We start from the raw sequence: 17,122 nt of genomic DNA on the forward strand, positions 1-17,122 counted from the left end.
ATGTTGAGCACAAGCGCCCAGTCTTTTCACTCGGCTCCCCTCCACTGACCAGTATTTCTTTTCGTTTTTCTAGGCTTAAGTGTGTTTAGCTTTTGAATGAGCAAGTGAGTGTATTCTCCTTGTTTTTAAAAAATAATTTTTGGAGATTCATATAACGTAAATTTATTTCATTGTAATCAATAAGTTTACAGGTCTTTTCTTTGAACTTAAAGTAATTAAACTCGTGTTTAATTTCTCCACATTAAGCTTGTTTTAGTTGCCGCTCCTAGTTTGCACAAACTCTTTACATTATCCTTAACTGGTACTTAGGCCAGTTCCTTTGTATCAAATTTAAATCCGTTGCGCCAGCCAGGAGTTAAGCATCAGCAAGAACTTTATTATTATTATTATTAGCATTAGTTATTGACCGAGTGGCAAGAGTGAAAGATGAGTTTTGGGCGAGAGTAGAAGCATGTATGAACAAATTTGAGAGTAGCGAGAGAGTACTTTTGATTGGAGACATGAATGGCAAAGTTGGGAATGTACGAGTGGATGGAGTGGTTGGTCAGTGGGGTGTGCCAGCTGACGTAGATGGGAATGGTAGTGCTTTGGTGGACATCTGTGCTGATAAGGGGTTGGCAATAGCCAACACCTACTTTCAACATAAGATGATCCACTGGTATACATGGAGAGTAATAAGGAGGATGGATGGTGAACTTGTTGAACGAAAGGCAATGATAGACTACGTGTGTATGGATGAGTGAATGAGAAGACAAGTGTTGGATGCCAAAGTGTGGAGAGGGTGGGGGAATGGAGTCTTGGACCATCACTTAGTGATGGCCAAGGTAAAGCTGCAAAGAAAATGGTTGAGGAGACGAAGGGGAAGACAGGAGGAAACAGCTCCTGTGAGAAGAGTGGAGAATTTGCAAGAGAGTGAGAAAATGGCAGAGTATAAGAGCATAGTCGAAGAAAGATTGGGAAGGTATGAGCTAGAGCAGATGGAAGGGGTGGAAGACGTATGTAAGATATTTAGAGAAGAGATAGGCACAGCGTGTGAGGTGGTTTGTGGAGTGAGGAGGAGAAGCAAGGGTGTGCAAGGGACAGCATGGTGGAATGATGAGTTGAAAAGAACTGTGGAACAAAAGAAGAAGGCATATAGTGAATGGTTAGCAAGTAGAGGTAGGGGAGAAAATGAGAGAGAGAAGAGAGAGGTATATGTGAGTAGGAGAAGGGAGGTGAAGAGACTTGTGAAGGAGAGTAAGAAGAAAGTGGATGAAGAGTTTGGGAGGAATCTGAGTGTGAAATGGAGGGAGAGTAAGAAATTGTTTTGGAAGGAGGTAAAGAAAGTAAGGCAGTGTGAAAGGGGAAATAGTAGGAGAGTGAAAGATAAGAATAATACTGTAGATTGTTGGTGGAGAAGAGAGAGAAATTGAGGAGATGGAAGGAGCACTTTCAGGATTTGTTGAATGTAGAGAGTGACAGCAGTGCGAGTATAAGTGGTTGGGGAATGGCTGGGAGAAGAAGAGATGAGAGGAGGGAGGAAGAGATCAGTAGGAGGGAAGTAGTGGAAGCAATGAAGAAGATCAAGTTGGGGAAGGCCCCAGGAATTGATGGAGTGTGTGGTGAAATGCTGAGGTATGGGGGTGAGATTGTTGTGGAGTGGATATGGAAGTTGTGTAGATTGGCTTGGGAAGAGGGAAGGGTTCCAGAGGACTGGAAATCAGGTATAACTGTTCCTTTATATAAAGGAAAAGGGGAGAGAGAAGTATGTGGTAACCATAGGGGTTTTTGCCTTCTTAGTGTGACTGGTAAAATATATGGTAGAATACTCACTGATAGGGTTAGGCATATAACACAGGAGCTAGTTGGAGAAGAACAAGGGGGATTCAGGAAGGGAAAAGGGTGTGTAGATCAGATATTTGTTCTAAGATGTTTAGTGGAGAAGTATCTAGATAAGGGAAAGAAAGTGTAGGCTGCCTTCATGGCCTTGGAGAAAGCTTATGTGGAAGGTGGAAGGTATTAAGAATATATGGAGTGGATGAGAAATTGTTGAATGCTGTGAAGAGTATGTATGAAGGAGCTAGGGCTACAGTGTGAGTGGATGGTGAGCTGAGTGAGTTCTTTGATCTCAGTGTGGGACTGAAACAGGGTTGTGTGATGTCTCCATGGCTGTTTAATATATACATAGATGGGGTTGTAATGGAGGTGCAGGGTAGGGCAGTGGATGTGGGGGTGGCTCTAATGAATGAGGGTGAGATTTGGAAGATTCCAGTGTTGCTGTTTGCTGATGATACAGTATTGTTGAGTGAAGATGAATGGGAGTTGCAAGGTTTGGTGAATGAATTTGGGACAGTGTGTAGGATGAGGAATCTGAAAATTAATGTAAACAAAAGTAAAGTTATGGTGTTTGAGAGGAATGAAGTCACAAAATGTACAGTGAGGTTGGATGGTGAGGATATGGAGAATGTGAGTGCATTCAAGTACTTGGGTAGTGTGATGAGTAAGGATGGAACTTTGGGGGATGAAGTGCGTGAAAGGGTACAGCAGGGAAGGAAGGTTGTTGGTTCACTGAAAGCAGTGATAAGAAATAGGAAGGTGAGTATGGAAGTTAAGAAATCACTGCATGACAGTATCGTGAACCCTACCCTGATGTATGGAAGCGAGGCGTGGACCTTGCAAGAGGGGAACAAGTCAAGAGTGAGAGCAGTGGAAATGAGTTACTTGAGAGGAGCATGTGGAATGACATGGAGGGACAGGTTGATGAATGAAGAAATGAAGGAACAATTGTGGGGTGGATGTGGATGTGGTTGAGAAGATTAGGAAAAATACACAGAGGTGGTTTGGACATGTGGAGAGAATGGAGAATGAAAGACTGACTAAGAGGGTGTATGTAGGTGAAGTGGAGGGAGGGAGAAGGAGGGGTAGAGCGAAGGATGAGCTGGAGGGATGGAGTTGAGAGGTATATGAGGGAGGGGGGGGTGAGTTGCAGGGAGGGTAGTCAAATGGTGGGTGACAGAGCGACTTGGAGGCGTTTTGTCTGCGGCCGACCTTTGTGGGATTAGGGCGTCAGGCTGTAGATAGATAGATAGATAGTTATTGATTGTCAGGGGTGGAGTCACTTTCTCGAGAGGCTAACGATACTACAAACAGTACTCGTGAGTAATTAGCCTCTGCTGTGTACTGCTGAGAAAGTTTATAAATTCTCGTCTTTAGAGACTCGGCGAAGTATGCCGGCATAAAGTAAAACTTACTACTTGATTTTCACAAGTCAATTCCTTGTTTCTGTTTTCAAGTAACATCCAGCATTCTTAATTCATAAATTCACATCCCCCCATGACATCTGGCGACCTCATTCCAGGATATTAACTCCTAGCTCTAAAGTTATTAACGAGATAATATTCACTCACTCACACCTAGGTATTTATCATTAAAGTCTTTAGACACTATCTTACTGGTGGTTATTGATTCATTTCTATTAATTTTACGTAACAGTTTTCCCAGTCAGTTGTTTCATTTTTAATTTTCTTTCTTTACCAGTTTAACTAGATAAAACTGGTCACCACCAACCTGTGCCTATATTCTTTACTTTTGATTATTGACATTTCTCTGCAAAATAGCAGTCAGTACTCAGTCTTTAGCCCACTCAGCCTTAATTGAGTTAGCATCATGAATACTAATATATATGTACAGGAAGCCAAAGACATGGGGCTTAGTGACTCCGATCAAATAAAGGAATATGTCCTCTCTCGGTTCAGTTACGAGCAGCAACGTGAGAATGATGCTCCTGAAGAGCGTAGAATTCAACGTGAATACGGAGAACAATATGAAAATGAGAGAGAACAATGTGAACATGGGCGAGTGAGAATGTGAATACGAGCAAAAAAAACGAGAACAACGAGAGAGAGCGTGAATACGAGCAAGAACAACGAAAGAGAGATCAAGAACACGAACGTGCAGAGCACGAGGCACATAAGAAACATGAACTTGAGATGCTGAGGCTCAAGTGAGACTCCTTGGCTTCGGACACATCTTGTGCAGCTAACCCAAGCTCCACGAGCGCTCTCCCTACACATGTTCTGGCGACCCCACACATCAAGCTTCCTCCATACAAGGAAGGCGAGTGAATTGAGCCATTCATAGCTCAGCTGTACCAGCTGGATGAGGCACCTAAGCGGCTCCAGTTTCTTAGCTTGTTTGAGGGCCCTGCTCTCGATATTCTCCACAGAATTTGTGGAGACAATCTCACATGTGAGATGATGAAGGACGCACTCGTCAAAGCGCACAGTCTCACAGTTGACGACGCCAGGAGTCAGTTTATGAGGGTGCGTCTACAAGAAAAGGAGACTGCTGTTCAGTTTCTTGATCCGCTTACTGCTTACTTAGATGAGTGGATGGAGAAAGATGAAACTCCTCCCATGCGCGAGGGGATAACTGACCTTATGCTGCGCAAGCAGCTAGAAAAGTTGTGGCCTGCTGAGCTTATGGCTCAGCTTAAGATCTGCCAGGTAAGAGATGCCAGCCAAATGGTGGAGAAGGCTGATGAATTCTTCACCGCATGCAGGTATCAAACTCGTAAGCAAAACACCTGGAACAGGGTAGCTGACAAATCTGGGAAACCATCTCAGACTGAACCCCAGCATCAAGGCCGTTCTCAGAATAATGGCCAAGGTCCAAACAAACCACAGAAGAAGGGCCAGGGGAAAAACACCCAGAAACCTGAGTGGAAGCGGTACGACAAGCAGAACCCTAACCAGCAGCAGTACCGGTATTTCAAACAGCAGCAGGGCAAGGACAAACCACGTAACCCTCAGTCGAGACAATCTTTCTCAGCACCAGCCCCAGTGTATTGGAGGCAGGAGGCAAACGCAGCCTTCATTCCTCAACAGCAGTACGGTGGTGTCTTTCCTAGCAGCACAGGTACTTCCCCACAGTTCACTAGTCCCCCAGTGACAGTGAACCCTCCTCCACAGATGGTCAACACTCCATCTCCCCAGATGGTGAGTATGGCCCCTCAGGTATCAAGATCTCAGGGCACCATGTTTGTCGCATCATTCATTCAGCAGCCTCATCAGTGGCTGGCTGCTTCCTCCACAGGTCCTCTCACAGGTAACAGTGCCTTCGTTGTTCAGCCAGGGTTTGTGGGAGGCATTCCTGTGAAGGTCCTGAGAGACAAAGGTTCCTCAGGTTGCTCTGTCAGGCAGAGTCTAGTTCTGCCTTAGGAATACACAGGTCGACAGATCCAAGGCCAGCTTATTGATGGATCAGTAAGATTGTTCCCTGAGGCACGTATCCAGGTGGCATCTCCATTTTACACTGGTACGACAGTCTCGGTTGTCATGCCAGAACCTTTGTTTGACCTAATAATAGGCAATATTCCAGGTGCCAAGTATAGTTGCACCATAGATGACGCTACTCAGACTTCGGGTGCAGAAACACGAGCCATGGCCGAGGCTCCAAACTGTGTCACCCCAGTGACCACTGCACTGCTGCAAGATCCGATTTGTAGCCAAGGTGTTGTCCAAGAACAACACTCTGACCCGACACTTGCTGCCGTGCGGAAATAACAAAAGGGTAGTGTGATAAAGTATTCATGGGGAGGTCAAGCCAAGTTCCTTCGTAAGCGTGGACGGCTGTACCGTGAGTCACAAACACCCCAGAGCGAGGTTCAACTGCAGTTTGTCGTTCCCGCTAAGTATCGCCAAGTAATGTTAGAATGGGGTCATTGTTCAGCCTCAGGAGGTCACATGGGCAAAAGGAAAAACCAGGGCCGTATCCGTGCTGGCTTTTTCTGGCCAGGGATGGGACAGAAAAAAGAAAGCTTTGTGTGTTCCTGCAATGTGTGTCAACATACCACGAGTCAGGGATGTGTCCTTCCTGTGTCGTTTGAAACCACACCCGTAATCTCTGAGTCAGTTGAAAGAGAGGGCAGTGGTAATGTGGGTGTAGACCTGACGTCTCACCCATTGGCCCCACAGGACACATTATGTTTAGGGCCTGTACATACATATGTACCGCAGGTTAAGGGGGAAGTTCGAGAACTGTGCAGAGACAATCCGAGGCTGCGTTTGAATTACCTTGTGGTGTCTCAAGCTATGGGCCTCTCTGAGGATTCCCAGAGAATGCACATTATCCACATGAGTGTTCACACCCACGTTGGGTGTTAAAATGTGACCTGCCTGAGACTGCGTAGGGATTCTCAGCTTGCCAATGTTAATTGTAAGTGTAGAGTAGGGTTTAACCAGTAAACTATAAGGGTCCTTTGAGATTCTGTCCTGGGACCATGTTTCCTGGTTAATAATAATGTAGGTTTAGGGTTTAACCAGTAAACTATAAGGGTCCTTTGAGATTCTGTCTTGGGACCACGTTTCCTGGTTAATAATAATGTAAGTTTAACAAGTAAACTATAAAAGTCCTTTGAGATTCTGTACTGGGACCACGTTTCATGATTAATAATAATGCAACTTTAACCAGTAAACTATAAGGGTCCTTTAAGATTCTGTCTTGGAACCACATTTCCTGGTTAATAATGTATCTATCAATCTATAACCCAACACCCTAATCACGCAAAGGATGGCCGCAGACAAAATGCCTCCAAGTCGCTCTGTCACCCACCATTTGACTACCCTCCCCCCAACTCACCCCCCCCCATATGCCTCTCAACTCCATCCCTCCACCTCATCCTCGGTCAACCCCTCCCTCTCCTTCCCTCCACCTCACCTACATACACCCTATTAGTCAGTCTTTCATTCTCTCCACATGTCCAAACCACCTCTGTGTATTTCTCCTAATCTTCTCAGCCACATCCACATCCACCCCACAACATTCTTTCACTTCATCATTCGTCAACCTGTCCCTCCATGTCACTCCACAAGCTCCTCTCAAGTAACTCATTTCCACTGCTCTCAGTCTTGACTTGTTCCACTCTTGCAAGGTCCACGCCTCGCTTCCATATGTCAGGGTAGGGATCAAAATACTATCATGCAGTGATTTCTTAACTTCCATACTCACCTCCCTATTTCTCATCACTGCTTTCAGTGAACCAACAACCTTCCTTCCCTGCTGTACCCTTTCACGCACTTCATCCACCAAAGTTCCATCCTTACTCATCACACTACCTAAGTACTTGAATGCACTCACATTCTCCATATCCTCACCATCCAACCTCACTGTACATTCTGTGACTTCATTCCTCTCAAACACCATTACTTTTGTTTACATTAACTTTCAGCTTCCTCCTCCAACACACTGTCCCAAATTCATTCACCAAACCTTCCAACTCCCATTCATCTTCACTCAACAATACTGTACCATCAGCAAACAGCAACACTGGAATCTTTCAAATCTCTCCCTCATTCATTAGAGCTACCCCCACATCCACTGCCCTATTCTGCACCTCCTTTACAACCCCATCCATGTATATATTAAACAGCCATGGAGACATCACACAACCCTGTTTCAGTCCCACATTGAGATCAAAGAACTCACTCAGCTCACCATCCACTCGCACCGTAGTCCTAGCTTCTTCGTACATACTCTTCACAGCATTCAACAATTTCCCATGCACTCCATATTTTCTTAATACCTTCCACATACCTAGCCTATCTATTCTGTCATAAGCTTTCTCCAAGTCCATGAAGGCAGCATACACGTTCTTTCCCTTCTCTAGATACTTCTCCACTAAACATCTTAGAACAAATATCTGATCTACACACCCTTTTCCCTTCCTGAATCCCCCTTGTTCTTCTCCAACTAGATCCCCTGTCATATCCCTAACCCTATCAATGAGTATTCTACCATATATTTTTCCAGTCACACTAAGAAGGCAAATACCCCTATGGTTACCACATACTTCTCTCTCCCCTTTTCCTTTGTATAAATGAACAATTATACCTGATTTCCAGTTCTCTGGAACCCTTCCCTCTTCCCAAGCCAATCTACACAATTTCCATATCCACTACACAACAATCTCACCCCCATACCTAAGCATTTCACCACACACTCCATCAATTCCTGGGGCCTTTCCCAACTTGATCTTCTTCATTGCTTCCACTACTTCCGTCCTACTGATTTCTTCCCTCCACTCATCTCTTTTCCCAGCCATTCCCCAACCACTTATACCTGCACTCCTGTCACTCTCTACATTCAACAAATCCTCAAAGTGCTCCTTCCATCTCCCCAATTTCTCTCTCTTCTCCACCAACAATCTATTATTCCTATCTTTCACTCCCCTACTATTTCCCCTTTCACACTGCTTTACTTTCGTTACCTCCTCCCAAAACAATTTCTTACTCTCCCTCCATTTCACACTCAGATTCCTCCCAAACTCTTCATCCACTTTCTTCTTATTCTCCTTCACCAGTCTCTTCACCTCCCTTCTCCTGCTCACATATACCTTTCTCTTCTCTCTCTCTCATCTTCTCCCCTACCTCTACTCACTAGCCATTCACTATATGCCTTCTTCTTTTGTTCCACAGCTCGTTTCACCTCATCATTCCACCATGCTGTCCCTTGAACACCCTTGCATCTCCTCCTCACTCCACAAACCACCTAACACGCTGCGCCTATCTCTTCCATAAATATCTTACATACGTCTTCCACCCCTGCCATCTGCTCTAGCTCATACCTTCCCAATCTTTCTTCCACTATGCTCTTATACTCTGCCATTTTCTCATTATCTTGCAAATTCTCCACTCTTCTCACAGGGCTGTTTCCTCCTCTCTTCCCCTTCGTCTCCTCAACCATTTTCTTTGCGGCTTTACCTTGGCCATCACTAAGTGATGGTCCAAGACTCCATTCCCCCACACTTTGGCATCCAACACTTGTCTTCTCATTCGCTCATCCCCACACACGTAGTCTATCATTGCCTTTTGTTCCACAAGTTCACCATCCATCCTCCTCATTGCCCTGCATGTATACCAGTGGATCATCTTATGTCGAAAGTAGGTGTTGGCTATCGCCAACCCCTTACCAGCACAGATGTTCACCAAAGCACTATCATTCCTATCTACGTCAGCTGGCACACCCCACTGTCCAACCACTCCATCCACTCATACATTCCCAACTTTGCCATTCATGTCTCCAATCAAAAGCACTCTCTTGCTCCTCTCAAATTTGTCCATGCATGCTTCTACTCTCACCCAAAACTCATCTTTCACTCTTGCCACTCGGTCTTCTGTTGGAGCACACACATATACAATCGCCCACACTTGTATACCTACTTTCATCCTCACCCATACCATCCTTGCATCCACTGTTCCATACTCTCTTATATTCTCCTTCCACTTCTTGCTTATCATCAGACATACTCCCTCTCCTGCCCTCTCATTCTCATTAACCCCCACACATATATCTAAACCATATTCCCTTTCTCTCACCCTTTCACCTTTCCATTTAGTTTCAGTCAATCCACATATGTGAGTAAAAGATGGAAGAAGAGCATAAGAGAGTATGGATCAGTTGGGTCAAGGATTGTGTGGGTAATGTTGAAAGTTGGAATACAAATGTGGGCGATTGTGTGTGTGTATGCGCCAACGCAAGATCGTGCTAGCAGAGTGAGAGAAGAGTTCTGGACAAATGTGGAAGTGTGTATGGAAAAGTTTGGAAGGAACGAGAGAGTGTTTTTGATCGGCGATATGAATGGTAAAGTAGGGAATGTGAAGGTGGATGGAACAGTTGGTGAGTGGGGTGTGCCTGCTGCAATAGATGAGAATGGCAGTGTGTTAGTGGACATTTGTGCTGGGAGGGGGTTGGTGATATCCAATACCCTCTTCAGGCATAAAATGATCCACAGGTATACATGGCGAGTGATGAGAAGGGTGGGTGGTGAACTGAATGAAAGGAAGGCAATGATTGATTATGTGTGTGTGGATGAAAGGATGCGAAGATGTGTAATGGATGCAAGAGTTATAGAGGTTGGGGGAGTGGACTTTCTGACCACTACTTGGTGGTGGCCAGAATTAGAATTCAAGTAAGATGGAGGAATACAAGAAGGGAAAGACGAGAGGAAGGAGTAGTTGCAAGGAGAGTGGAAAGGTTACAAGAGGATGAGAAAAAGGCAGAGTATAAGAGAGAAGTGGAGGAACGATTGGGCAAATATGAATTGGAGCAGATATTTACAGAAGAAATATGTGCAGCATGTGATGTGGTGTGTGGGAGGAAGAGAAGACAGAGGGGGGTGCAAGGAACAGCGTGGTGGACTGAAGAGGTGAAACAGGCTGTGGCACAAAAGAAGAAAGCATACAATGAATGGATGAGAAATAGGGGCGTGGAAGAAGTTGAGAGGCAGAAGAGAGAGTTATATGTAGAAAGAAAGAGACAGGTGAAAAGATTAGTAAGAGAGAGTAAGAGAGTGGATGAGGAATTTAGAAGGAATTTGAGTGTAAAGTGGAGGGACTGTAAGAAAATGTTCTGGAAAGAGGTGAAGAGAGTAAGATAGGGTGGAAGTGAGGTTAGCAGGGGAGTGAAAGATAAAAATGGTAGATTACAAGTGGAGAAGGGAGAAAGAGTGAGCAGATGGAGAGAACACTTTAAGGAACTGTTGAACATGCATGATGGAAGTAATGCGAGTATAAGTGGCTGGGGAATGGCTGGGAGAAGGAGGGAGGTGAGAAGACAGGAAGAAATTAGTAGGATAGAAGTTGTGGAAGCAATGAAGAAAGTTAAATTGGGGAAAGCCCCAGGAATTGATGGAGTGTGTGGTGAAATGCTGAAGTATGGGGGAGAGATAGTAGTAGAATGGATGTGGAAGATGTGCAGATTGGCCTGGGAGGAAGGTAGAGTCCCGGAGGATTGGAAGTCAAGTATAATTATTCCCTTATAAAAAGGAAAAGGGGAAAAAGAAGTGTGTGGTAATCATAGGGGCATTTGACTTCTTAGTATAATAGGAAAAGTGTATGGTAGGATACTTATTGACAGAGTTACAGAAAGAAAAGAGGAATTAGTTGGTGAAGAACAGGGAGGCTTTAGGAAGGGAAGAGGTTGTGTAGATCAGATATTCATTCTTATATCTTTAGTGGAAAATTTTCTAGAGAAGGGAAAGAAGTTGTATGCGGCTTTCATGGATTTGGAGAAAGCATATGACAGGGTGGATAGACAAGGATTGTGGAAAGTATTAAGAATATATGGAGTAGATGGGAAGTTGTTGAATGCTGTGAAGAGTATGTACGATGGTGCGAAGGCTGCAGTGCGTGTGGATGGTGAACTGAGTGAATTTTTCTCTTTGGAGGTTGGGTTGAAACAGGGATGTGTCATGTCTCCATGGTTGTTCAATCTGTACATGGATGGGGTAATAAAAGAGGTACAAGGTAGGGTAGTGGATGTTGGAGTGGCCCTGATGAGAGAGGGCAGTGTTTGGAAACTCCCTGTACTGTTGTTTACAGATGATACTGTGTTGTTGAGTGAAGACGAAGGGGAGCTGCAAGGCTTGGTGGATGAGTTTGGGAGAGTGTGCAAGAAACGGAATCTAAAGGTGAATGTAGGGAAGAGTAAAGTGATGGTCTTTGAGAGAGGTGAAGTCAGTGAATGTACAGCGAGGTTGGATGGTGAGGAATTGGAAAATGTGAGTACGTTTAAGTACTTGGGTAGTGTGATGAGTAAGGATGGAGGTTTGGAGGGTGAAGTGCTTGAAAGGGTACAGCAGGGAAGAAAGGTTGCTGGTTCTTTGAATGCAGTGATAAGAAACAGGGAAGTTAGTATGGAAGTGAATAAGTTACTACATGGCAGTATTGTGATACCAATTCTAACGTATGGAAGTGAAGCTTGGACGTTGCTGGAAGGACACAAGTCAAGAGTGAGAGCAGTGGAAAGGAGTTATTTAAGAGGAGCCTGTGGAGTCACATGGAGAGACAGGCTGACGAATGAGGATATAAAGAAGCGTTGTGGTGTGGATGTGGATGTGATAGGAAGTGATATGAGGAACACACTGAGGTGGTTTGGCCATGTGGAGAGGATGGAGGGTGAAAGACTGACGAAGAGAGTGTATGTGAATGGTTGGAGGGGGGAAGAAGGAGGGGGAGGCCGAGGCTGAGGATGAGATGGAGGGATGGGGTGGAGAGGTATATGTGAGAGGGGGGTGTGAGTTGGGAGCAGGGCAGTGAAATGGCGGGGGACAGGACGACGTGGAGGCGATTTGGTTGTGGCCACCCCAAACGGGATTGAGGCGTCTGGCAACAGACACATAGATAGATAGACAATCCACATATACCCACTCCTGCATCCTCAAGCACCTGAACAATCTCTTTCTCTTTCACTTCATCATTCACTCCTCTCACATTCCACATTCCCACCCTCAGAATGTCCTTCGTCCGTTCCTTAGTCGTCAACGTATGGTCCATCCTGGTCCGAGGCTCTTTATTCCGTATCAAATACAAAATTAATGGCGACCTCAAATGTACAAAGCTTGGCTGTCACTTAAAATTTTCGGCTAGGGCGTACTTTTTGTGCCATAAGTACTGACTACAAGGCAGAGAAATTGTAATTTAATAAAGATTGTTTGTCGCACTAACACTTTTGATGCTCCACCTTGATTGCTTTCGCAGGTGCAGCTGGTGGGTGTAGAAATTTTGTCGTGGAGATCAGCTGACTGTCTCTGCCGTATGCGCCGCCTCTTCTCTTCTGCCTCGTCACCTCTATTTACTACTGATTTGTATTACATAATTTTACATGTAGGCACAGTTACACCACAACTGTCACACCTACACCGTGTTTTACATACATCACGCTACATAACAATTAGTTGTTAATGTAAATGTTGCGAACTTATCACTCAGTTTGACCTGAGTACAGGATTTTTCATCCTAGTCACGGAGTTTTTTCCTCAAGCTTGCTTCTATTAACGTAAATACGAGGTTTTTACACTCATAGGTGACTGTGATTTTCTCCTGTAGCAAGATGGCACACACACCACAGTGTGAATCTTGTGTGACTGAGTTAGAATTTATATGCATGTATAACGAAAATTTTTCTGAAGAAAAATTTGAATTTGATGGGGCGTAATGTCACAAATTCGCGCGAGCGTATTTATAAATTTGTGACATTGTACTCTAGAAAGAAAACCACGAATTCTAGTGGAATTCCCGCTCAGCATCACTCAGTTCAATCATCCTTGTATTCACTTTGATCGGGATGGTTTTCAGAACATTTCTCATGTTTCACAAGTGATCATTCTTATCTACAACATTAGTGCTTTCACTGAGTGATTTGTTGTGAGCCCATATCGCTCACTTTCTCTCCGTTGACCACTGAAGTTGGGCCGCGCCCTTCTTCCGACGAACATGGTCATCTCTCGCTCCCTTTCATAGTTTGAATTTTGTCAGCTTTGAGTCGCCGCGAGGGTAGGACCGTTTGTGCCCAGCGTAGAGCAGCGCCTTCATTGTACAGCGAGTTCCTGAATCCCCACCTAGACAGTGAACTGGCAAAGCAGGCTTAGCGAATTGCAGCGTTTAATGTTCAGCATAGGCGCCCAGTCTTTTCGCTCCGCTCCCCTCCACTAACCAGGATTTCTTTTCGTTTTTCTAGGCTTAAGTGTGTTTAGCTTTTGAATGAGTGAGTGAGTGTATTCTCCTTGTTATTTTGAATTCATTTTTGGAGATTCATATAACATAAATTTATTCCATTGTAATCAATAAATTTACAGTTCTTTTCTTTGAGCTTAATGTAATTAAACTCGTGTTTTATTTTTCCACATTAAGCTTATTTTAGTTGCTGCTCCTACTCTGCACAAACTCTTTACATAATCCTTAACTGGTACTTAGGGCAGTTCCTTTGTATCAAATTTAAATCCATTGTGCCAGCCAGGAGTTAAGCATCAGCAAGAACTTGATTATCATTATTAGCATTAGTTATTGACTGTCAGGGGTGAAGTCACTTTCTCAAGAGGCTAACAGTACTACAAACAGCACTCATGAGTAATTAGTCTCTGCTGTGTACTGTTGAGAAAGTTTATAAATTCTCGTCTTTAGAGAATTGGCGAAGTAAGCCGGCATAAAGTAAAACTTACTACTTGATTTTCACAAGTCAATTCCTTGTTTAGTAACTTCTGGCATCTTTAATTCATAATTTCACATCCCACCGTGACACTACGCTCGGTGGTAATCATATAACCAAATTATGGCGCCTGGTAGTTTTGTGTGCAATTAAGGTGCTCCAGTTGGATTGAGCCGGTGCAGGTTTATATCCAAGGGTTGGTTGGAGTTTATCGCTCATGTAATGATACTCAGGGATGAGTGAGGCTGGTCACTCTCATCTTAAATGTCCGGACCAACTTGCCTAGCCCGGGGCTCCTATGCTCCTCATGGGGCAACATTGGATTAGATGATAAATGAGTGAATGAAGAAAGAGTAGGACGAGACTGGATGAGGAATTTGGAAGGAATTTGAGTGTCAAGTGGAGGGAATATAAGAAAATGTTGTAGAAAGGGGTAAACAGAGCTAGAAAGGATGTCAAAGAAGTTAGTCGGGGGGTGAATGAGAAAAATGGCAGATTACTAGTGGAGAAGGGAGAAAAAGTGAGCAGATGGAAAGAACACTTTAAGGAATTGCTGAACACCGAAAATTAAGGTAATGCAAGTATAAGTGGCTGGGGAATGGCTGGGAGAATGAAGGATGTTAGAAGAGAGGAAGAAATCAGAAGGATGGAAGTTGTGGATGCAATGAAGATAGTCAAAATGGGGAAAGCCCCTGGAATTGATGGAGTGTGTGGTAAAATGCTGAGGCAAGGGGGACAGAGAGTAGTAGAATGGATGAAGAAGATGTGTAGATTGGCCTGGGAGGAAGGTAGAGTCCCGGAGGACTGGAAGTCAGGTATAGTTATTCCCCTGTACAAAGGAAATGGGGAGTAAGAAGTGTGTGGTTGCTAATCATAGGAGCATTTGCCTTCTTAGTGTTATAGGAAAAGTGTATGGTAGGATACTTATTGATAGATTTTGGGAAATTATAGATGAAGTAGTTGGAGAAGAACAGGGAGATTTTAGGAATAGAAGAGGATGTGTAGATCAGGTATTCATTCTCAGGTCTTCAGTGGAAAAGTTTCTTAAGAGAAAGAAATTGTATGCGGCCTCCATGGATTTGGAAAGAGCATATGAAAGGTTGGACAGACAAGCATTGTGGAAAGTACTGAGAATATATGGAGTAAATGGGAAGTTGCCGAATGCCATGAAGAGTTGTATGAGGGTGCTATGGCTGCAGTGCATGTGGATGGTGAACTGAGTGAATTTTCCTATTTGAAGGTTGGACTGAAACAGGGATGTTTCATGTGTATTTGGTTGTTCAATCTGTATATGAACTGGGTTATAAAAGAGATACACGGTAGGGCAGTGGATGTTGGAGCAGCCCTACTGAGAGACGGCAGTGTATGGAAACTCCCAGTACTGTTGTTTGCAGATGATAATGTGTTGTTAAGTGAAGACGAAGGGGAGTTGCAAGGCTTGGTGGATGAGTTTGGGAGAGTGTGTAAGAAATGGAATCTAAAGGTGAATGCAGGAAAAAGCTATGGTCTTCGAGAGAAATGAAGTCAGTAAATGTACAGTGAGGTTGGATGAGGAGGAAATGGAAATGTGAGTACGTTTAAGTACTTGGGTAGTGTGATGAGTAAGGATGGAAGTTTAGAGGGTGAAGTGCTTGAAGGGGTACAACATGTATGAAAGGTTGCTGGTTCTGTGAAAGCAGTGATAAGAAACAGGGAAGAGAGCATGGAAGTGAAAAAGTTACTGCATGACAGTACTGTGATACCAACTCTAATGTATGGAAGAGAAGCTTGGACCTTGTTGGAGGGACACAAGTAAAGAGTGACAGCAATGGAAAGGAGTCATTTGAGAGGAGCATGTGGAGTCACATGGGGAGACAGACTGACAAATGAGGAAATGAGTGGATGTGGATGTGGATGTGAAAGGAAGCGTTAGGAAAAACACACTGACGTGGTTTGGCCATGTGGAGAGAATGGAGAGTGAGAGACTGATGAGGAGAGTGTACGTAAGTGAGGTGGAGGTGCGGGAGAGGGAGGGGGAGGTCATGGATAAGATGGAGGGATGGAGAGGAGAGGTATAAAAGAGAGGGGAGTGTGAGCTGGGAGCAGGGAAGTAAAATGGTGAGGGACAGGGCGACATGAAGGCGATTAGTTTGTGGCCACCCCTTACGGGATTAAGGCATCTGGCAACAGATAGATAGATAGACAGATAGACAGATAGATAGACAGACAGATCTTAGTAAGAAAACACCTTTCAGTGAGGACTGATAGTATAAAATTCTTACCGCCACAGCAAGGGACAGGACAGGTGCTGGGTAGTCCAGGGTGTGGACGACAGAGTATGTATCCACGTCATAAACTTTGATTCGACGGTCAAGTGATCCAGACAGAAGCCGCTTACCATCACTTGCCAAACCCACACATGTAATGGTCTTGTGGTGTTGCGACAACCTGGACAGCATTCGCCCAGAGACAGTATCCCAAACTCTGACCTCAGTGCCTCCTGCAGAGAAATATAACGACAGTGAGCATACATACATACAGAAAGTCATTCTAAGATTCATGTCTTAATCCACTGACTGCGGCTGTATCATATATGATATCTGAGTCGAAATGGCTCCGACTGCGGCTGTATCATATATGATTTCCTGCTTTCAAAATTCCGCCGTCAAAAATGGCACGAAATAAATCAGCTAGTAACCCATGGCACCCTATAGAATACTGCCATACATAGATTACGCATTTTTTACGAGGAGCAGAGCTCAGCTCAGTTACCTACAAAATGCTGAAGGTAATGGTACGAAAGCTTCTCCATGCCACCGCTAGCAGTAGCCCAAGCAAATGTTGGATGAATTCTCAGGATGAGCATAATGATGCTAGTGATACATTGTTAGATGATGACAGTGATGGTTCAGATGCTGATTGACAACTTATCTCATCCCAAGATTGACACTGATGACACAGTGCAACCATAATACAGTACAGTACATCGTTTGCCTGGCACCACTGCGCGGGAATATTTATTACTTCACAGACCCGTTTCAGTTTTTTTTTTTTTTTTTTTTTTTTTGCTACCATTGAACTCAGGATTTTTTTCAAACAATATTATTTTTTTTCTAATATTTTTTTCTAAATACCGTATTTGAAAACTGCCGCACACAGGATGTATATGTAAACAAACACT

At 44.1% G+C, this 17,122-nt stretch overlaps 1 protein-coding gene across 1 annotated transcript in view; it reads right to left on the reverse strand.

Annotated features, from left to right (window-relative positions):
- Nucleotides 1-17,122, reverse strand: part of LOC145409682 (U3 small nucleolar RNA-associated protein 15 homolog) — a 403,188-nt gene that overhangs the window by 181,228 nt on the left and 204,838 nt on the right. The window contains exon 6 of the mRNA XM_080280034.1: nucleotides 16,224-16,441. Coding sequence (XP_080136160.1) covers nucleotides 16,224-16,441 — 218 coding nt within the window. The remainder of the gene's footprint in view (nucleotides 1-16,223; nucleotides 16,442-17,122) is intronic.

Source organism: Coenobita brevimanus, chromosome 82, assembly GCF_032717465.1.
Source record: "Coenobita brevimanus isolate Jiangsu-jjx chromosome 82, ASM3271746v2, whole genome shotgun sequence".
NCBI classification, from domain to species: Eukaryota; Metazoa; Arthropoda; class Malacostraca; order Decapoda; family Coenobitidae; genus Coenobita; species Coenobita brevimanus.